The sequence below is a fragment of the Adiantum capillus-veneris genome, chromosome 21 (genome assembly GCF_014529385.1).
Source record: "Adiantum capillus-veneris isolate H3 chromosome 21, ASM1452938v2, whole genome shotgun sequence".
NCBI classification, from domain to species: domain Eukaryota; kingdom Viridiplantae; phylum Streptophyta; class Polypodiopsida; order Polypodiales; family Pteridaceae; genus Adiantum; species Adiantum capillus-veneris.
In genome coordinates this window covers 36,146,720-36,169,353 of record NC_140951.1, presented here as the reverse complement: position 1 = coordinate 36,169,353, position 22,634 = coordinate 36,146,720, and the positions used below count along the sequence as shown (strand labels likewise).

At 45.2% G+C, this 22,634-nt stretch overlaps 2 protein-coding genes across 3 annotated transcripts in view; one reads left to right on the top strand and one right to left on the bottom strand.

The window, feature by feature from the left end:
• DCL1 (dicer-like 1) overlaps positions 1-22,634 on the bottom strand; it is a 193,755-nt gene that overhangs the window by 91,810 nt on the left and 79,311 nt on the right. For both annotated transcript variants that reach the window (XM_086493338.1, XM_086493339.1), the window contains exons 2-4: positions 7,861-7,966; positions 6,953-7,725; positions 92-205 (exon numbers count right to left, since the gene is read on the bottom strand). In XM_086493338.1, the coding sequence (XP_086349464.1) occupies positions 92-205; positions 6,953-7,576 (738 nt within the window). In that variant the 5' untranslated portion in view covers positions 7,577-7,725; positions 7,861-7,966. The remainder of the gene's footprint in view (positions 1-91; positions 206-6,952; positions 7,726-7,860; positions 7,967-22,634) is intronic.
• LOC147430780 (uncharacterized) lies at positions 19,273-22,549 on the top strand. The gene is given in 1 exon segment (XM_086493337.1): positions 19,273-22,549. A coding segment is annotated over 1 exon segment (987 nt). The 5' UTR covers positions 19,273-20,855; the 3' UTR covers positions 21,843-22,549.

Below are 22,634 nucleotides of genomic sequence, written 5' to 3'. Positions count from 1 at the left end.
GATGGCTCAATAATTAGGATAGTAAAATCTTTGTACTGCAGGAACACCAAAAACAATATTTAGGTCATAAATAAACACAGCTGTCAGTTACATCTTTGGATTCAAATTCTCGATTCCACCTTCGTGCATCCCAAAAGTCCTGTCCCATCTCTCCACAATAATGACCAACCTGAAACCCAGTGCCTTCACGAATAACCTCTGCTTGCTGCATAAGATGCATTAACACATTTTCTGAGCATGATGAGCAGCAATTCGGAAACCTTTCAAAACTTACAGTATAGCAGTAAGAATCATCTCATGTTACATGATAAATACGAGGCATTCAAGGTGCCTACTTTAGTCTTCATAACTTGTCAACTTCTTGAAGTCCTCTAAAAGGTTGAGGCTGCTTTTGCAAATGGATAGGATAGCAAAGAGAATTATCTAATGCTACATGAGGCTTTTACATCATGTTTGTTAGAAAAACGGCATCATGTTGTGGAAAAACCAATCACTGTAGCTGGGCTACAGTGTCACATGTATTGGACAGGCAGTTAGTAATTACAGATGGTCTTGGTTCACACTTGGACAGTCACTTGGCTGATGGACCAGGATTGTCGACGATCTAGTGGAACGAAGGCCCTTGGTGGGACACGGACGAGTGGTTGACACCATGGCTAGCCTATCACTTCCCACTACAGTCCAGACATGTGTAGGTATCTCTCTAAGATATTTCTTAGTAGCTAGGAATGTGATATAGCTGTTGTATATATTGTGAGTTGGGGTCTATGAAGGGTTAGTTTTGTGTGGTCAAGCGGAACTAGTTTTACAATCCAGTTATTTTCACAGCACTCACCCTGCACTATTTGAGCCTCGACAACCCTATTGTATCTTGTAAGCACTTGGTCTGGAGGCGTAGGCTCTGCCAGCCAGTCTAGTTAATACATTGAGATCAGCTAGGCTGATACTGAGCTTGGGGACTATCTTGTTGTATCTACTTCTAGTTCATCATCCTGCTATCTCATTTCACGTATGCCATAATGTCTTTCAGTTTTCTTGTTGTGTGCCATTGGGTGAGATTTTTGTGTATATTGCACTAAGAAGCACCACATTAATGAGCACTGTATAGTTTTCCTGCAACAGGTCTCTCATTAGATAGAGCTGTGCTCACACACAAGTCAGAATGTGTAATTTGAAAAGAGCCAACATTTCTAATTGATGATGCAAAGAAGTCAACAAAAAGGCTGAAAATAAGTGCTGATACATAATTATCTGCATGCACAATCAAGTGAAACTAAGTGCACTTATGCAAAGGTCTAGAGCCACAATTAAGTGATAACTAAGTGCACTTATGCAAAGGTCTAAAGCCACTAGCAGTTCTATAAACTAAATATACCTAATTAATCCCCAATTTGCTTGAGAAAGTAGTGTAATCAAGAAAATGATCAAGTCTTATCATTCTAATGAAGAGAGGAGAAGGTGATTAACACCAAAGTATACAAACGAGGTCCAACAAAGAAATCACCTAGCCTAGGATCAAGGTAGAATTAGGAAGTACTAATCCTATATTAGGAAGTACTAATCCTATATTAGCTCTAATAGATTAGGGGTATGGTGGCTTCACTAAGCTACCATTACATGCCATCTATGAAGGTATGAGGTCAGTATGCGACATCTTTGTACATGATTCCTGGATAGACACCCCCAGACCCCCTAGAGCCATGCCCACATACTTGTGCTTTCTTTATTGTAGAGACGGCAAGGAAAGCCAATGACAAGATGAGGACTGTGAAAGCTTACGATCATGAGGGCTTACTAGCATAGCATTTTATACATGCTAGGGATATGCTTGCAGAGCTTCTAGCAGTGACGTTCAACCGTGCAATGTGTGAGGGTCTACCTGACACTTGGAGCTTGTCTACTATAGTGCCTATCCTCAAGGCAGGGGACCCTACAGAGTCTAGGAACTATTGTAATATGATGACTCGGCACACAATGGTACAGTTGTATGCATCCATTCTTGAGTAGCAGTCAAGCAATGGTCAAAGATAACAAGCATTCGAGTACTCGGACAAGCGGGGCAGGGGTTTTCTACTCTTGATCACATTCTAAAGGTTAGAGCTATTATTGAGGAGGGTAGATCACATGGAAGGAGGATTTATTGTAGCTTTGTGGATTTCGCAAAGCATTTGGCACAATGCCTAGAGACAGGTCGATGCGCACATTACAGGAGATTTCAGATGAGAGTACCCACAAAGCTGATTTGGGCAATTATGGCACTCTACAGGTCATTGAGAGGACTGGTTCACACCCCGAAGGGATTATCTGATGTAGTTCACTCCAATATTAGGGTAAAGCAAAGATCCCCGCTATCTCCGACGCTCTTTAGCATGTATATGGATGATGTTTATGATTAGATTGAGAGGGGAGGTGATAGAGGAGCTCAGTTGGCTGGGACGTGGATTCCGTCGTTGTTATATGCTGATGATCTTGTGCTGACTTTTGATTCCCTAGAGGGGTTGTAGCGTCACTTAGATGCTTTACGTGCGTTTGCCCACGATAGTGGATTGTCACATGGCCTTGGTAAAACCAAGGTTATGGTATTTAATACCACACCATAGTGGGTTGGAGGATCAACACCCACATTTTCTTATGGCAGCAAGTCAGTGGAGTATATAGATGCATACACTTACCTTGGGATAGTCTTTAGTGGGCCAGCATTTTCATTGAGGAGAACAGCTGAGACTAGATTGACCAAAGCTTATGCTGCCCTAGGCAAACTAGAGAGGATGTGTTCGAAAGTTTAATTCTAGGAACCTCGAACAAAGCTATGGCTTTTTTATACTTTAGTGACATCATCTATGCTCTAGGGAGTCCAGATATGGGGACCTTCAGTGAACCACCACAGCAGATCTGGTAGCCTTGATGAGTGGAGTCTGGAGATGTATGGGGAGGCCTTTGGTTTCTCTAATCTCTCGGATGACTGTAGCTAAGGCTTCAGTACCACATGAGACTATCAGAGCAGAGCTAGTTGCACCTCCACTCATGCTCGAGGCACTCACCAAATCAGTCTCCCTTATGCACAGTTATGGGACCTCCCCAGACACAGATTTGCTCGCTTAGCTCAAGTCTTCCCGACAGCTAGCATTGCAGGGGGATACTACTTGCTAATATGGACAGATGACATCATGGTTTCCGTTACACGGTTTCAGTATGGATAGATTGTCTCCTTTTTAGTATTCTTAGGATGCACTCTCTTTGTCTATTACGCACACAAAGATCATGTCACGAGGATGTGGCAACCACTAATTGTCACAAACTGTTGACGTGTCAAGCCACTGAAGAACGAAGCCAACCTTCACATCCCGGCCAAGGGGCCAAAACCCTAAGAAGAAGCAGCAGAAGAAGAAGAAGAAGTGTCACGAGGATGTGGCAACCACTAATTGTCACAAACTGTTGACGTATCAAGCCACTGAAGAACGAAGCCAACCTTCACATCCCGGCCAAGGGGCCAAAACCCTAAGAAGAAGCAGCAGAAGAAGAAGAAGAAGTTTAACAGACTTACAAAGTCTTGAGGAGTGGCCTATTTTTAAAGAAGAGTTCCCACCAACTTACGGGACTCCGACTGATGGGGCCCAAGTGACATAAAGGCAGTAAAAATAAAGCAGAAACACACTCAAAAGACTTTGCACAGCAAAATATGATGACGTGGCACCTATACGGATGTTCACAATTCGTGGCGGGGTTTTAGGAAAATCCCAAAAATTTAGGAAAGTGTTTTTTTGGGATCTATTTTTCATATTTGATGCTTTTAGGCTTTGGGCCTTTAAATATGAGCCTTGGGGGCCCTCTCTGGCACTCTTCAATGCGCAAATTGCAGAGGAGGTGCTCCCCGGCTGTTGCACGTTGCGAATCAGCAATAATAAAGAAATACCGAAAGGGGCGCCAGCATTTGGGGCTAGTGCTCTCTTGGGGTGGAACTCCGCCACTGCCGTCACGTGTCGTGCATCTTTTTTATTTGAAGTGCTTAAAGTTCAATTGTTATTTGAAGTGCTTAAAGTTTTTCAGTCTGTTCTTTTCTATTGGTACGTGGTGCCCGCCTTGTGACAGTGGTATCAAAGCTTCACGTGTGTGCTTTTCTCAAAGCATACCGGTCCTATCAAAGAGCAGATTACAACTTGAAATTTCTCTACATCTCTCACTAGGTGTCTCTTCTCGAGTTGATAACCTTGGAGATTTAATGTGATTGCTATGTCTTGAGACTACCATCGCCGCCAGAAGAACACTGTCTGTCCAAGAGTTGATGGAGCATGCTGTGGTCGGCTACTACGACCTTATGGAAGGAACCAAACCCTAATTTTTGGTGCAGGTTGAGGATGGAAAGTCAGTCGACTTTTTGAGCTCGGTTGATGTTGCGATTGCTTTCTAAGTTTGAGTTCTACTTGAGAACTTGTTTGGTAATCCTGTTTGGAATTTGTTTGAAATGGATGGTATCTGTTTTCAACCTGTCTAGGTGCCGATTTAAATTGTTTAACTCTGGTTTTAATACTAGTTTCAATGATTAGTGATTTATTCTCGGGGGGAGTCATGAGATAATGTTTCAGAATGCTTGTTCATACTCATGGCCCGGACCCTTGTGGTTATTTGCGGAGGGAGTATTGAATGATCGAAAAGTGCTGATTTTACGCATGGCCCAAATCCTTGTGGTTATTTACGGGGGGAGTATTGTTGTTGTTACTCATGGCCCAGACCCTCGTGGTTATTTACGGGGGGAGTGTTAAGAAGTCTAAGCAGTGGTTACTCTCAGCTCCTCCAAACGACGCAGGCTGCGGTCTGGGGAGCGTTTGGTTGTAAAAGGCCTCTATATCTCATGGCCCATATCTTTTTAGGTTACTTGCGAGAGGAGTGATGACGGAGTCGTTGAACACATGATGGCCCAGACCTGCATGGTTATTTGCGGGGGGGAGTGTTCATCAGCGGCTTTATGTTTCTATGTCTTGTAACATGCATATGTGAGCATTTGTGTTGCATTGTGATGTGCCAACCACAGAATATTCCTAATTGGATGAGATTGCCTGGGTGAGTAATTTTGGTGCATCAAGACATCCGTGGAAGATCAGTGCGGTCTAGGTGTGATGGCTAATTTTACTACACTGGAATAGAGTTCCGATCGCGACGAAAGGAGAAGCCAACTCCTTAACAAAAGAGCCGAAAGACAAGCCAACTCCTTAACAAAAAGAGAAAACTGATTGTCCCTCCGAATGACCCTCAGAAATTTTTGAGCTAACTTGAGTTGTTTTGCAAATATGTTGTAATCGAGACGATTCCAATCTTTCAAGAAGGGGGATGTCACAAATTGCTGACGTGTCTAGCCACTGAAGAACAAAGCCAACCTTCAGATCCCGACCAACCCTAAGAAGAAGCAACAAAAGAAGCAGAAGAAGTTTTACAGACTTACAAAGTCTTAACGAGTGGCCTATTTTTTTTAAAAGAGTTCCTACCAACTTAGAGGACTCCATCTGATGGGGCCCAAGTGACATAAAGGCATTAAAAATAAAGTAGAAACACACTCAAAGGACTTTGCACAGCAAAATATGATGACATGGCACCTCTACGGACGTTCCGCAATTCGTGGCGGATTTTTAGGAAAATCTCGAAATTTTAGGAAAATGTTTTTTTGGGGTCAGCTTTTCATGTTTGATGCTTTTAGGCTTTGGGCCTTTAAATATGAGCCTTGGGAGCCCTCTCTGGCACTCTTCAGCGCGCAGATTGCAGAGGTGTTCCCCGGGTGTTGTACTAGCATTTGGGGCCAGTGCTCTCTTGAGGTGGAACTTCGCCACTCCCCGTCTCGTGTCGTGCATCGTTTTCAGTTCAGTTGTTATTTGAAGTGCTTAAAGTTGTTCAGTTTGTTCTTTTCTATTGGCACGTGGTGCCCGTCTTGTGACACTAACCTTAGTTGTTGGTTTCTTGCCCTTGATATTTATTTACTTTTTGGGACCCTCTTTTTGAAGTCACGAATGGCCAAACACTGCGTAGCCAGTGTGAAATGACCGATGGCCGAGGGTTTCACCCGCAGTCGGGAAGGGCAATGAGCACAATACTTAGACAACAGAAGGGAATGATCAATCCTCCGCTGAAAGCTAAAGTAAAGGTAAATTCAACCAAACCAACAATAAACAAGAAGAAATCCAATTCAATGGGCAATCACATGCAGCCGATACAACAGATGAAGCCGATGCCATCCTACCTCAGTTTGTATCAATCTTAACAGTTCCTGCCTACATCCCCCTTCAAAATACAGCTTTGTACTTGCCCCTCAGCAACTGGTACCATTTGGGCGGCTGGAGGGGGTTATCAAGTAACAGAAATACAACTTCTCTGTTGTGCACACACACACACACACACATGTACATGCATGCATGCAGTCACCCATGCACAAGGGCACGCGCACATGCATGCGCACACACTTGGTTGTGCTCTGTTTAAATCTTGCCACATCAAGAAAAATAATACTGATACCACAAAAAATGGTTAGGGAACAAAGACAAGGATCCATGTGTGTAAATATTGCTAATTTCACTTTGCAAGGCTCATAGCTACATAAAAATCCTCAGTCCATCAAGAAATTGCAGATACTAGGACCCGTTATATTTTTCCTAAGCAAACAACAAGATGTAGAGAGCAATTCAATATCGAAATGCAAAAATTTTGATGGCCTATCAAATGGCATTAATACAGAACAGGCCACCAATCAAAGACAGCATTTTTAAACCCAGAATGTCAGCCCATAATTGAACTCCATGCTTCTGCAACATCGCAGTGATAGTGTTTAATGTGTAGCTTTTTCTTTGTTATCCAAGTATTAAACTTCACATATACCAAATGAAATAAGAGCTATTTTCTTAAGAGATAGAAAACAATCAATCAGAAAATAAGAACAGCCAGGCATGGCTTGGTAATAAATTATTAATACCTGATAAACAAGTGGGACTTTTGGAACAAGGAATACAGCAAGCATCTTTTGATTCTGCTCGCGCATGGTCTTGTGCTTGCTTTGCATTAGTAAGATTGCAATTAACGTCTTGCCAGCACCAGTCTCAAGGAACGCAATTGTGTTCTTTACCTTTGCCTGGTCAAGCACTTCCAGCTGGTACTTCCGAGCATGCTGCTCTGCTGGCTTTTCTTTAATTTCTTCTGTTGATTTTGCTAAATCCTTCTTTTCTTGCTCCTTTTCTCTTTCCTTCCTCTGCATCTGGCGTTCCCGTTCTACATCTCTGAATCCTCGTCGATACACAATCTTGCCGTTTCTATCTCGTTGAACATACATTCTATCTTGATCCCTTTCCCATATGCGTTCCCGATCCCGCTTACGATCACCACGAACTCTCTCTGAACAATACCTATCCTCTTCACTTCCTCTAGATCTTTTATATCTATCAGAGTTCCTCTCCAATGATCTTGACCTCTCACGCCTCCGGCTTGAACTCTGCCTATAAACTTCATCATATCTTTCCCCATGGACATCATCCTTTCTCAGCTTTGTTCTTTCCTTTCCTTGCTTATAATCATCTACTCTCAATGAGAGAGGCATTTCCATATTAATGCTTCTTAACCCTTCTTCAGGACAGATAGCTTAACACCTTGCAAGGAACCAATATCACATAATGATGAAAGTACTACTCCACATAACTTGACCAATCTTGCCCCCATTCCAAGCAGCATTTCACTGGCATCCTCGAAATTTCCCTAAAAATTCAAAACCAAGGCCTCTCTCTCTCTCTCTCTCTCTCTCTCTCTCTCTCTCTCTCTCTCTCTCTCTCTCTCTCTCTCTCTCTCATATTAATGCTTCTTAACCCTTCTTCAAGACAGATAGCTTAACACCTTGCAAGGAACCAATATCACATAATGATGAAAGTACTACTCGACATAACTTGACCAATCTTGCCCCCATTCCAAGCAGCATTTCACTGGCATCCTCGAAATTTCCCTGAAAATTCAAAACCAAGGCCTCTCTCTCTCTCTCTCTCTCTCTCTCTCTCTCTCTCTCTCTGTTGGTGAGGGCCTTGACTCAGTGCTCGCTCTGTTCTTCTCTCTCGGATGGACCAACCAGCCGAGGATGGTGATGCAAGTGGCTTCACCACCCCACAAAAAATGAAAGCGACATTCAAGCGGAGGAACAGAGATAGTATACTCTCGCCAAGCTCTCTACGGGCAGGGAAAACCATCAGAGTTCAAGATGATTTAATGATGGAGAGGGTTCAAGTGATGATTAAATCGGAGCTCAGCTTTATGAGAGATGACATCAGGAAAGAGATGTACGCAAACGCAGAGAGTTATAAGAATTCTATGTATGCAGATATGAGGAAAGAATTGGATAAAGCGATGCTTGGTAAGCATGATGAGATGTATCTATCTGTGAAAGGGGAGATGCAGGCTCTAATGCGGGCAGAAGTGAATGTAATGGAATGTATTATGCACAAAAAGCTGGATGAGGCAATTGCAAGCTTTGAATCTTGGAAAACCAATGTGGAAAAATGCATGAAGGAAAAGGATGCAGTGATTGAAGAGCTGAAAGGGGAACTTGCAGCTTGCAAAATTATGCCCAAAATGGAGGGGGAAAATCAGCCCTCGATGTTAAAGGAGCTCGAAGAAATTAAGGAGCATGTGAAAACTCTGCGCGAAGGGGAAGAACAAAACTCGAAAGAGGCTTCCTCATGGGCGGAGCGCCTGTTTAAAACACAAGAGAAGGTTGACAAAGCAAAAAAATGGATTGAAGGTGCAAAGAAAGGGAAGGCCCGGATGCCAGAAGCCGCACAGACTTCTACCACCATCAATATGACCATTGAGGAGGAACAGAAGAGGAGGAAGAGAGCCCTCCAAGAGGAGGAAGAGAGCCCTCCATATGCGTATTATTGGTATCAAAGACACCGAAAATGTAGAAGAAGTGAAGGAACTCTTGCAGCACATGGGCATCCCGAAACCTATGCACACAGGTGCTTGGAGAGTAGGAAAGAAGGGAGTGGATGAGAAGGGAAACGTCAAAGAGAGAGCACTTATTTTGCGTTTCCCGACTTTGGAAACAAGGAAGGAATTCTAGAAGAAGAGACCAGCACTTAAGTAAACTGGGATATTTATGGGGGATGACCTTACTTTAGCACAAATAGCACATATGCAAGAGTTGATGCCAGAGATCAAGGCAACAAGGGCGAAGGGAAAAATTGCCTTTTATAGGAGGGAAAGTAGTGATTTTGGAAAGAGGCAAAACATGACGGTGCGAGACATATGGGACCACACTCCAGATGGCGGCATAGAATTGTAATGGATCATATAGGCTGGATGTGGGTGCCTTTGAGGATAGCTTCAGAGATAGAGACATTGTCTTTTACTCAGAGACACATCAGAAATCTGGACAGTTGATGCCAGGTTATTCATGGGAGACAGCTTGTCGGCCAGACACTAGATCCCAGCTGTTGGTATGCGCAGATGCGCTCATGGTTTCAGAGGCATGGTTTTAGCATGGATAGATTGCCTCCTTTTCAGTATTCCCTGGATGCACCCTCCCTGCCAATCACACGGACGGAGATCACTAGACTCATTCGTCAAGATCTTATACAGTTGGACACCAGGAGGACATGGGTAGAGCCGATGCAGGAGTTGGGCACGAAGATGGATTTCTACAAAGAGCATCTTTTCCAACTTTCGGGAGATGGGTTTGTGATTCGTCCAAGCTACATGGACACTCATTTGTCTCGACTCTCATGGTCTGCAATGTGCTATTGGTCAGATTAGCACATCCTCACACCAGCTGGAGATTGAGACGGGTAGATTCAAAGGGATACCACCGGAGTCTAGGATATGACAACTATGCGATAGAGAGCCAGAGACAGAGCTACACTACATATGCCACTACACTGTGTATTATGAGATACGAGGGCGCTTCCGTTGCTTATTCATGGAGGGTTTTGGACCCCTAGATAGAGTCATGAGGTATCAGGATCAGAGATGCCTTGGCTTATATCTACTTGAGCTGCACCGACATAGAGATAGTCTGCTGTGGAGACATGGAGTACGACAATCACAGAAAAAGATCACAGACTTCTTTGGATTGAGGGAGCCAGGAGACCAACCACCAGCACAGGATTGTACCCACATTCATATCAGAGGCACCCTCATTGACAGGGCGACTGAGCTCGGGAGATCGAGATGACCACGACTGAGACACAGGAGCACACTCCATCGACTGAGACTCCAGCAGAGGATCAGAGGCATTCTAGCACAACACCCAGAGTGTCATTGAGGGCCTATCCTACATTTTCACATTTCACATTTCACACTTCATTTTCAGTTTCCATTTTTTACATTCAGTACTTTTTGTACTTGTACTTCAGACATTGTATTAGATTCACCACTTTGTATCTGATGGTCTCATAGGTCATTTTGGCCTTTTGAAGACGTTAATATATCATTTCATTTTGGCCTTGTGTGTGTGTGTGTGTGTGTGTGTGTGTGCATGCGCGCGCGCTATTGGCCAGATACACACATCTTCACACTAGCTGCAGATCGAGACTGGGAGATATAGCGGAGTACCAGCAGAGGCCAGGACATGCCCCCTGTGTGACATCGAGCCTGAGACAGAGTTGCACTACACATGCCAGTGCCCCGTCTACTACGAGATACGAGGCCGCTTCCATTGCTTGTTCAGAAAGGGCTTTGGACCATTCTCCAAAGTCATGCGGTACGAGGATCAGAGATGCTTGGGTTTGTTTTTGCTGGAGCTACGCAGACACAGAGAGAGCCTGATAAGAGGAGAGGCTAGCCAATCTCAAAGACAGATCACAGATTTCTTTAGAGCTGTCACTGGAAACCCGAAGGAGTTACTACCACAGCACAGCTCGTCGCCTCACACCAGAGGCACATTGATCGATCGAGCGACTGAGCTGGGGAGATCCAGACGCCCACGACTGCGGAGGACTACACAACATCGACGAAGGCTGCATCAGAGGATTCAGATCACTTTGGCCCGACATGCACGACGCCCGGTCAGACTACTGACCATGGAGGAGATTGATGAGATCCGCCAATGACCGATGCTGGATCTCTTGTGATCTAGCTATCCCAGCTAGCTGCTTAGTTCACACCTAGCAATTTAGGTTTCCATAGTATTTTATTTTGTCATTTGTCATTTCATTTTTGTCATCTTGTTACTCTGACTTTGTATCAAATCCACCACATTGTAACTTTCTGGTCTCATAGGTCACTTTGGCCTTTTGAAGACGTTAATATAACATTTCATTTCATTTCTCTCTCTCAACTACACCACCTAGCTCACATACACACAAATGGAAGGAAACTCACTAAACCATACCAGAATCCTACGAAACTTAAGGAACACCATCCCTTCACTAGGATACACCTGTCCCTAAGCCTCTACACTCAAAACCCTAGCTCTAGACCCATCTGCAGAAATCGCGTATAAAGACAGAGCCGAAATCTGAAAGTGCCCGAAACTGAAATCTATGAGTGAGTATCTATGCATACCTTATGTCGCTGCGATTCTAATGACTACTTGTACGGGTCATCAAAGAAGGTAGGGAGCAACAAAAAGAAATGATGACCTCGTGGGTAGATGTCATCACAAAGACCCAACAAAAACCAGAAAAGGCCGAAAAATGGATCGAGATTGTCAAGAAAGGAAAAGGCAAGGAAATAACCCCCACCCCCACACCAACCATCATCAATTAGACACTAGAAGAGGAGCAAAGAAGACGTGTACGGGCCTTACACGTAAGGATATGTGGCCTCACAGACCAAGATAATGTAGATAAAGGTGAAAGAACTCGTGACTCTGGTGGGGGTCAACGAGCAGACGCATACGAGGGCTTGGAGAGTGGGCACTAAGAAAAGTGGGAGCAACGGAGAAACCTCGAAGGAAAGGGCACTCATTCTCCGCTTCCCCTCCATGGAAGCGAAGAAAGACTTCTTGAAGAAGAGACTGACTCTAAAGAAGACTGGCATCTTTCTTGGAGATGACCTCACCCTCTCGCAGATTGCTCATATGCAAGAAGTAATGCCGGATGCAGCAAGGGAAAAGGGGAAGATTGCTTTTTACAGGGATGGAAAGGTGGTGATATTGGAGCGACGCCCCGCATGACGGTGCGAGACCTATGGGACCACACTAAAGATGGCAACCTGGAATTGTAATGGGTCACTCCGTCTTGATGTAGGGGCCTTTGAGGATAGCTTCACGAGGAGAGACATCATTTTTTACTCTGAGACGCACCAAGCACCTGGACAATCCATGCCACAGGTGAGTGGATATAGATGGAAGAGAGCCTGCAGACAGGAGACTAGATCGAAGCATCGAGGACGGGGCTCAGGGGGAGTGGCAGTTCTATTCAGGGAGGAATTGCAGCCGCTGACATATATAGCACGCAAGGATGAACAGGCTAGGTACATGTAGGTGAGGCTCAGGGCAGAGACGGGTAGATACCTCTACATTGCTATTTGTTACTTTCCTCCTAGTACGCCAGTATATGCATCACTTAAGAGGACAATCCCCTTTGCTATTTTGGATAATGACATACGGGAATTTTCCAAGGATGGTGACATTATCATACTAGGGGATTTCAATGCTAGGACTGCCCACCACCAGACAATACTTTATGATACCTCCGAAGAGATGCTTAAGGAGCTGGACGTCACAGAGATGGGTCTATCGAGACTATCACAAGATGAGGAATACACTGAATATGGCAGATACTTGATAGATATGGGAACCGCACACAGATTGGCCATTATGAATGGCCTACAAAGATTTTCAACAAATGGAGATTTTACTTGCTTTCCACACCGACATGGTGCCAGCACAGTGGATTATGTTATGGCCCAGCCAGGTCTCATCCCATTCTTTCAGGATTTCATGGTGGACACTAGGCCAGTTGGAGTAGCAGTTGATCATGCTATCGTGTCTTTCACCCCGACCTTTCAATTCAGCAAAGCTCCATTAGGAGAGGTCCCCACACACACTCGGTATACCTTCATGAGGGACACGGATTCTGTGTATATGGATGAGATATACATGCAGCTATGCACCCAGGAGCCGAGACGGCCACTAGATGAACTCACCCAGATACTGACAGAGACGCTGCATGATGCAGCATCAGCGGCATACCCCCACAGCCAGCCCACACGGAGACGATCTGGGAACATGCCCCAGCACAGTTGGTATGATGAGGAGTGTAGAGAGACGAGGATCAAATTACAGAGGAAAGTGCTCACGGGTATTACCACACATAGACAGTTACAGATTATCTTTCGCCGCCTAGTGCGACGAAAGAAAAGGGCCTATCTATCTCAACTAGAGCGGGATCTATATCAGCTATTTATAAGTCACGACTCGGGAGAAGCATGGAGGCTATTCCACGAGCATTCACCACCGCCAGCAGTCACCTCCACTGAGACATGGGGGGAATATGCCACATCTCTCTACACAGCATCAGGGCAACCACCTCTGCCGGACCCACTAGAGACATGTCCGGAGACATGTTCTTTCTTTACTGTCGAGAGGGTAAGGAAAGCCATTGACAGGATGAAGACAAGGAGAGCATGTCACAAAGTGATGACGTGGCGGACAGCAAAAACCCTAATTTCTGCCAGAAACCCTAAAATTCCTGCAAACCCTAATTTCTGCCAAAAACCCTAAATTCCGGAAATCGCGGAGGCGGATTATTAAAAAAAAGAAAAAAAAAATTTTTTTTTTTTTGGAAAATGATGAGCGACGCGAATTTTGCTTTTGCTTTTTTTTATTAAAAAAAAAAAGAGAAAAGACTCTCTAAGAGAGAGAGAGAACTGATGCTTTTGATTTTAAAAGCTTTTGGGGCTCTGCTTTTGGGCATCCCTTGTAACCTTTAAATTAGTGGTGAGGGCCTCACTTCTCAGGGCATCTGGACGCAGAGTCTGAGAGTGAAACCCTAACCGCTCTCTTGTACTTTGATGATTGATTAATACAAAAAGAAATACCGAAAGGGGTGCCAGTCTTTGGGGCCAATATCTCTAGGCACGGAACTCCGCCGGGCCAGTGCAAATCTATTGTGATCTGTGAATTGTTTTGAAGTGGTTATTTGGTGCTGTCGCGGTTGATTCTTAACTTGGAGTGTCCAAGTTTGTTACAGTGGTATCAGAGCACGGCCGATTTCTCTTCTACGGGAAATCCGATCCCCGAATTTTTTTTTCCGCGGCACCTATGGCTTCAGGCAATGATCAGTCGACTCCCTCTGCATCTGGAGATGCGGGCTGGGATCACAACGAAGATTCAGACAGAGAGTATGGCCCACCTTGGCCTACTTAGGCGGAGCGGCGAGAGATAGAGCGTCGTCAATTGATTGGTGACGCAACAAAGATGATGCTCAATTTTGCCAAGGACCCGAAGATGGCAAAATATATGAATCAGACCTCTTTGGAAGAGGTACAGACAGAGTGGCAGAGAACCACAACACCACTCCCGAAACCCGCTCTCAAGAAACCTTCTACCTCCAAGAAATATACGGAGAAGGAACTGGAGAACGTGGTTGATGCACGGATTGCTCAGCTTTTCGACGTGCAAAAGAAAGGCAAAAAGCACGGCAAAAAGCAGAACAAAGGTACTGACTTCCCGGGATATTTGGGTCGTCAGTCGACATTCGACAAAGCAAAGAAACGGAAGAAGCGTGTTCGATTTGAAGGAGTACCCAGTTCTTCTTCTTCTTCTTCTGACAGTTCTTCTAGCTCCTCGGATTAGAGCGAAGAAGACAGAAAAAAAGCAAAAAGCGAAGCAAGACACAAAGCTTCGGAACGGGCAAGAAAAAGGCAAAGAAGGCTACATCTCGCCCAGAGACTGACAGTTCTACTGAGGACTCGTCTACAGACAGCTTAGATTCCGATGACGGAAAGTTTTATGCGAACAAGAAGAATTTTTACAAAGCCAACCAGTATGACTTTCTCGAAGATAACAGCAAGAAAGTCCGAGAGTTTAAGGAAGGTGGCCACTCGATCAAGTTTGATACTTTTCAGGATACTCAGATGCTTCGAAGGCTTTGTCTCTTATACAGCAGTTTGACATCGCTTTCGCGGGAGGACGCTATTCAGAGCACTCCAAGATTCGGAGAGCTGCCTCTTACTCTGAGGGGAATGCTCGTACTTGGTGGTCCACGCTTCTATTAAGCAAGACTGTGCCAGTTACATGGCTGAAATTCAAGAGGCTTTTTATTTCTTCTTGGTTGACTCAAGAGTTTGAGCGAGATATACGAGCTGCTTGGAACCATCTCCGGATGACCAAGAGCGATACAGTGAATTCTTATTGTGAAAGATTCTGGAGCTCTTTTCTACCCGCCTCTTCATTCAGAGAACAGATTGAGCGGTTTACCTTGGGTCTACCTACAGAGATCCGAGATCACTGCTTGGAACAGAAGTCAGCTTCTATTCAGGAGTTGATGAGTCATGCGAAGCGGGGCTTTGCCATTCACTCTGGCAGTCTGACCTACCCCACAGATGAGACCATGACACAACGAGCCGAACAGACTTCTGGGAATGAAAGTAGAATGAAAAAGAGCAACCCAGAGAAAAAAAAAAGGATGCACGACCCAAGCTTACTCCTGAGGAGAGAGCTCGCTTCATCAGAGAGGGGAAGTGCTTTGGATGCGGGGAACATGGACATATTTCCGCAAAGTGCCCTGATAAGGCACAGAAAGAACAGAATGATAAAGACGACGACAGGTCTGAGAGTTCGAGAGCAGCTGAGGAATGTGGTAGAAAAGGCAGATAGAAAAGCAGAACTGGTACCACATGGCGTGGGACTTGCACCGAATCAAATGAATGAAAGTACAAACTTTGCCGGTTTTTTTTGGGGCAAAGTGAAGGATCAGGAAGCTCTTTTGAAGGAGCCAAGGCCAACTTCTTTTCACTTGGAATTGGCGGCTCGATTTGGAACTGCGCCCGACAGACTGACGCCACAAGCGGAGGTAGTTCGACTGGTACCCGGATGGGATGTTGCCATTACACCGAGCATTGGCAAACTTCGTTTGCAATGAAAGGGGTGTTCAGGGCACATGAGTGACGTTCTACTCAGGATCCCTTGGTACCACAAGAACTACGCCGTGGTTGACTACCGGGCCGAGAAAGCGACTTTGATAAATGAAGGGCTTAGAGATTGTACTTGATGAACTTCAGTTTTCTTACTCATTCTTTTGGGAGAACTGAACCATGGATAAAGGTTGAATATGTTTTGACCTGAAGAAAAGAACGCCAAGATTTTTTTCTCCACGCTCATGCCGATTGTTTTTGAGAGGGCCTGAAGATCATACCATTGATCTGATATCTGGAAGCACGCCACCGAACCGGCCACCCTACCGTGTGAGCCGAGCACAGAATGAAGAGATTATGAACCAAGTGAAAGACCTCTTGGAAAAGGGTCTTGTCCAGCCTAGTACTTCACCGTATTGCTCTCCAGTATTGTTGGTTTTGAAGAAAGACAGATCTTGGAGAATGTGCATCGATTATAGCACTCTCAACGAAATCACCATCAAGAACAGATTTCCGATTCCTAGGATCGATGATATACTCGACAGGTTACAGGGATCCTCGTGCTTTAGCAGGATTGACTTGAAGAGTGGATATCATCAGATCAGGATAGCACCAGGAGATGTCTACAAGACAGCTTTTCGGACGACTTTTGGGTTATTTTTTGGTGATGCCTTTTGGCTTAACCAATGCTCCTGCGACATTTAACCGGATGATGGATAGGATTTTTCGAGAGTACAGGCTATTTGTTGACACTTTCCTTGACGACATCATTGTTTTCTCCAAGAATGAGGCAGAACACAGAGATCATCTGCTTCAAGTCTTTCAGGCATTACGAGATCACACATTAGTGATTAATGCTACGAAAAGTGAACTTTTCCTACCAGAGATACATTTTTTGGGACACATTGTGTCAGCAGCAGGAGTGCGAATGGACCCGGCCAAGATAGAGACTATCCGTGATTGGCCCGATTTGAGGAATGTCCATGAAGTTAGAAGCTTCTTGGGACTGTGTTCGTACTACAGGCGGTTCATACGAAACTTTGCAGAGGTTGCTTCCCCTTTGCATACCTTGACACAGAAAGGAGTACCTTTTTCGTGGGGACCCACAGAGGTGACTACCTTTCGGACATTGAAAGAGAAATTGACTACGGGACCTATTTTGACTTTGCCGGACTTGCAGAAGTCATTTGAAGTATTTTGTGATACTTGTGGTCGTAGTCTGGGTACGGTCTTGATGCAAGAAGGCCATGTCATAGCTTACGAGAGCCGTTTGTTCTCTAGGCCGGAGATGACAACACAGATCTATGGGAAAGAGCTTTTGGCGGTTATCCATGCTCTTACTCAGTGGCGGCATTACCTACTCGGAGCGGATTTTACTGTCTTTACAAACCATCAGAGTTTGCGCTACTTCTTGTCACAGAAGCAGCTTTCGGAAAAGCAGATGCGGTGGGTGAACATCTTGTCACAGTTCCACTTCCAGATTGTCCATGTGCAGGGACAGAAGAATGTGGTGGCAGATGCTTTGTCTCGGAAATCGTTGGTTCTGGCTATTTCCGCGATACATCATAGGAGCTTCGAGGATATGGTCGATCAGTATGCCACAGATACAGGTTTTGCAAATATTTTCACACGGATATGGGATGGGGAGACAGTAGCTGGATACACCCTTCGGGAAGGCTACTTGATGAAAAAGACTATGTTGTGCGTTACACAGCCGTTGAGGGAAAAGGTTATGACTGATTGCCACTGTCCACCTTTTACGGGTCACCGCAGCATTGCTACCACCATGAAAGGGGTAGAGAGAGATTTCTTTTGGCGGAGACTGAAGAAGGATGTGGAAGAGTTTGTGCGCAGTTGCTTGGTATGCCAGAAGGTCAAGTTTGACAGGCATAAGGCACAGGGATTGTTACAGCCTTTACCCATACCCACCCGCCCCTGGGAAAATATTGAAATGGATTTCATTTTTTTTTGATCTCCCGAGAATACAGAATGATCACGATGATTTTCCGATTACATGGCACGTCTGAGACGATTCTCTCCGACAGAGACCCCAGATTTATGAGTTGGTTTTGGAAGGCAATTTGGGAGAACATTGGCACGCGGTTGCAGTTCTCGTCATCGTTCCACTTGCAGACTGACGGGCAATCTGAGATTGCCAATTCAGTGATTTTCGATTTATTGAAGTCTTGTATCTCGCATCAGAAGACTCAATGGGAAAAGAACTTACCTTTGGTGGAATTTGCCTACAATAACACGATACACTCTTCGACGGGGAAGATGCCATGTGAGATTGTTGAAACTGCTACGAAGGTTCCATCCTTCCTGAGCACGAAAGATTAGAAATTTGAAGCGGATGAATATTCGCGAGATTTGGATACGGCTTTTGCCAAGGTTCGCGAGACTTTACAGAAGTCTCAAGAACGACAGAAAAAGGCAGCGGATCGCCATCGTCGCGACTTGAAACTGAAGGAGGATGATTGGGTGCTCTTACTTTTGAGAAGGCACGCCTAAGAAAAAAAAAGGGGAAAGGAGAGGCTTTTTTCAAAGCTTAGTATGTGATACTACGGACCTTTCCAGATTACTGACAAGATAAATGATGTCTCCTTCCGATTGAAACTGCCAGATACTTGGAGGATTCATAATGCATTGCATGTGAGTCTCTTGAACCCTGTTAAGGGTGATGTGCCTAATGATGGGGAGCCTGATGAGCAACCCAAAGTGGAAGAAAACGAGGAGATCCTTGTTCCTGAACAGATTTTGGCACATAATGATACGAAGAAGGGTAAAGTCTGAAGGCGGTTCTTGGTTAAGTTCAAGAACTTTCCTGCATTTGATGCGAAGTGGATGGAGGAGGAGGACCTAGCAGATACTCCTCGGATTGTGAAACTTTACCTCGATGTTTTGGTTTAGCATAGTCTACTCCAAACGGAACCCAGAAACTCAGCTTGGCCGAAGATCTGGTGCAGTGGGATGCACAAGAGGGGAGTTACTCCACTCCTTTGTCAACAGATGCCTCGATTTTGATACTAAAGTCACTGATGTCTCTTTGAGCTTCAGGGATACTGAGAGCTGACAGTATTCTGCTGGATGACTTTATGAAATGGAATTCCTGATTATGATACTGATTTGTTCTTGACTTCTTGTGAGTGCAGGAACTGATAGCCGAAATGACTGCAGCATTTTGGTCTGATTGATCTCGAATAGACATGGTTGCAATAGGGGTTAGTCAATCGGACATCGATGAGGTCCCGATTGGACCTAGATGTGATTGCTAGCTACATTGCCGATAAATCATGGTCTAAGATCCGAATGAATGTTGAATGTCATGTGATGTCCAGTGATGTCTGGTGATGTCCTGTGATGTCATGTGATGTGACTGTCGATTTTGTACATGTGCTAGATGTGTGTTCCTAGTACGTAGGTACTAACAGTCAGTGTCTGCTAAGACGGTTTATGGCTTTTGTCGGTTTTGCAGGCGTAATCGCGGTCGATTACAATGCTTTCAAGAGGGGGGTATGTCACAAAGTGATGACGTGGCGGACAGCAAAAACCCTAATTTCTGCCAGAAACCCTAAAATTCCTGCAAACCCTAATTATTGCCAAAAACCCTAAATTCCGGAAATCGCGGAGGCGGATTATTAAAAAAAAAAAAAAATTATTTTTTTTTTGGAAAATGATGAGCGACGCGAATTTTGCTTTTGCTTTTTTTTATTAAAAAAAAAAAGAGAAAAGACTCTCTAAGAGAGAGAGAGAACTGATGCTTTTGATTTTAAAAGCTTTTGGGGCTCTGCTTTTGGGCATCCCTTGTAACCTTTAAATTAGTGGTGAGGGCCTCACTTCTCAGGGCATCTGGACGCAGAGTCTGAGAGTGAAACCCTAACCGCTCTCTTGTACTTTGATGATTGATTAATACAAAAAGAAATACCGAAAGGGGCGCCAGTCTTTGGGGCCAATATCTCTAGGCACGGAACTCCGCCGGGCCAGTGCAAATCTATTGTGATCTGTGAATTGTTTTGAAGTGGTTATTTGGTGCTGTCGCGGTTGATTCTTAACTTGGAGTGTCCAAGTTTGTTACAGAGCACATGATCATGATGGTCTGGTAGCAGAGCACTTCATCCATGCCAGAGATATGCTTGCAGAGCTCCTGGCTATGATGTTTAGTCGAGCCATGTATGAAGGCTTCCCGGAGACTTGGAGTATGTCGACGATTGTGCCTATTTTCAAGTCAGAAGATCCCCTGATTCCAACGAATTATCGCACCATCATGGTTGGTCACACATTAGCTAGGTTGTATGCATCCGTTCTTGAGCAAGAGCTGAGTAGATGGGCAAAGCGAGAGGGCATAAGAGCACCAGGGCAAGCAGGTTTCAGGAGAGGTTTCTCCACTCTTGACCAGTTTCTGACACTCAGAGCTATTATTGAGGAGGGTAGACACCATGGCAAGAGGATCTATTGTAGCTTTGTGGACTTCCGCAAAGCTTTTGACACAGTGCCGAGAGCCAGACTTATACACAGACTACAAGACATGGGTGTGCCTACAGAGCTGATATGGGGTATTCTGGCTATATACAGGACAGTGATGGGGCGGGTACGCACCACTCAGGGAATGATTGACATGGTCCACTCCACTATTAGAGTAAAGCACGGATGCCCCCTATCCCCGACTCTTTTTGGGATGTATGTGGATGAGTTTTCAGACTATGTAGAGCGTCAAGGGGACAGGGGGGCTCAGCTAGCAAGGACGTGGATTCCGCTGTTACTATATGCTAATGATATTGTACTGATTTTTGACTCCCCAGAGGGGATGCAGCGTCATTTGGATGCTCTGCATACATTTGCTTGTGACAGTGGATTGTCTGTCAATCTGGAAAACACCAAGGTTATGGTGTTCAACACTACACCACAATGGGTCAGGAGGTAGGCACCCACATTTATGTATGGCCAGGAGACTGTGGAGCACAGATGCATATACCTATCTTGGGGTAGTCTTCGATGGACCGGTGTTTTCACTAAGGAGAGCATCAAAGACTAGACTGACGAGAGCATATGCAGCTTTGGGAGGATTGGAGAGGATGTGTTCACAGGTTCAGTTTCAAGAACCGCGAACAAAGCTTTGGCTTTTTGACACTCTAGTGACCTCAGCTATCCTCTATGGAGTTCATGTATGGGGACCCTCAGTAGACCACCATGGGAGATCTGGCAACACAGATGGATTGAGATGTATGGAGAGGCCTCTGGTCTCTATGATCGCTCGGATGATTCGGGCTAAGGCCTCAGTACCACATGAGATTATCCGAGCCGAGCTAGCCGCCCCTCCCCTCGTGGTGGAGGCATTGACGAGATCAGTTTCCTTTATGAACGGTCTATGGGATCTTCCCAGGGACAGATACCCGCGGCTTGCCTTGGAGTCATCTCGACAACTAGCTCTACAAGGCGATACAGCATGTTGGTATGCACAGATGACATCATGGTTTCAGTCGCATGGTCTCAACATGGATAGATTACCTCCGCTTCAATACTCTCTGGATGCACCCTCCCTGTCTCTCACATGGACAGAGATCACCAGACTCTGATGTTAGGATCTGATTCAGCTAAATACCAGAAGCACATGGATACAGCCGACACAGGAGTTGGGCATGAAGATGGCCTTCTACAGAGAGAATCTTCTCCAACTCAAGGAGGATGCCTTTGTGACTAGGCCTGCATACATGGACAGATACACACATCCTCACATCAGCTACAGATCGAGACTGGCCGATTTCGAGGGGTGCCGGCATGAGCCAGGATATGTCACCTATGTAACTTAGAGCCAGAAACAGAGCTGCACTACACATGCGCTATTGGACAGATACACACATCCTCACATCAGCTACAGATCGAGACTGGCCGATTTCGAGGGGTGCCGGCATGAGCCAGGATATGTCACCTATGTAACTTAGAGCCAGAAACAGAGCTGCACTACACATGTCACTGCCCGGCATACTATGAGATAAGCGGCCGCTTCCACTATCTATTCAGAGAAGCGTTTGGACATTTTTCTAGGGTCGTGAGATACAAGGATCAGAGGTGTCTCGGATTGTTCCTGCTAGAGCTACGCAGACTTAGGGAAAGCTTGCTAAGGACATCAGGGGAAAGACAGTCTCAGAGACGAATCACGGATTTCTTTACACCAGATAGAGGAGAGCCAACGGAGCAGTCATTACAGCAGATCTCAAAGCCTACTCATACTAGAGGTACACTGCTTGACCGAGCCACTGAACTTGGCAGATCCAGACGTCCACGACCTCTATCTTTACACCAGATAGAGGAGAGGCAACGGAGCAGTCATTACAGCAGATCTCAAAGCCTACTCATACTAGAGGTACACTGCTTGACCGAGCCACTGAACTTGGCAGATCCAGACGTCCACGACCTCGGGGGGTCTCCCACTACCGATGAAGGCTGCAAATAGAAGATACAAATCACTCTAACTCGACACGCAAGACGCCCAACCAGAGTTCTGACCATGGAACAGGTCGATGAGATTCCACAGTGACCGATGAGAGATTTCATCTGAACCCACAACCCCCACCCCCCCCCCCCCAATTTCCTTTCTCCTT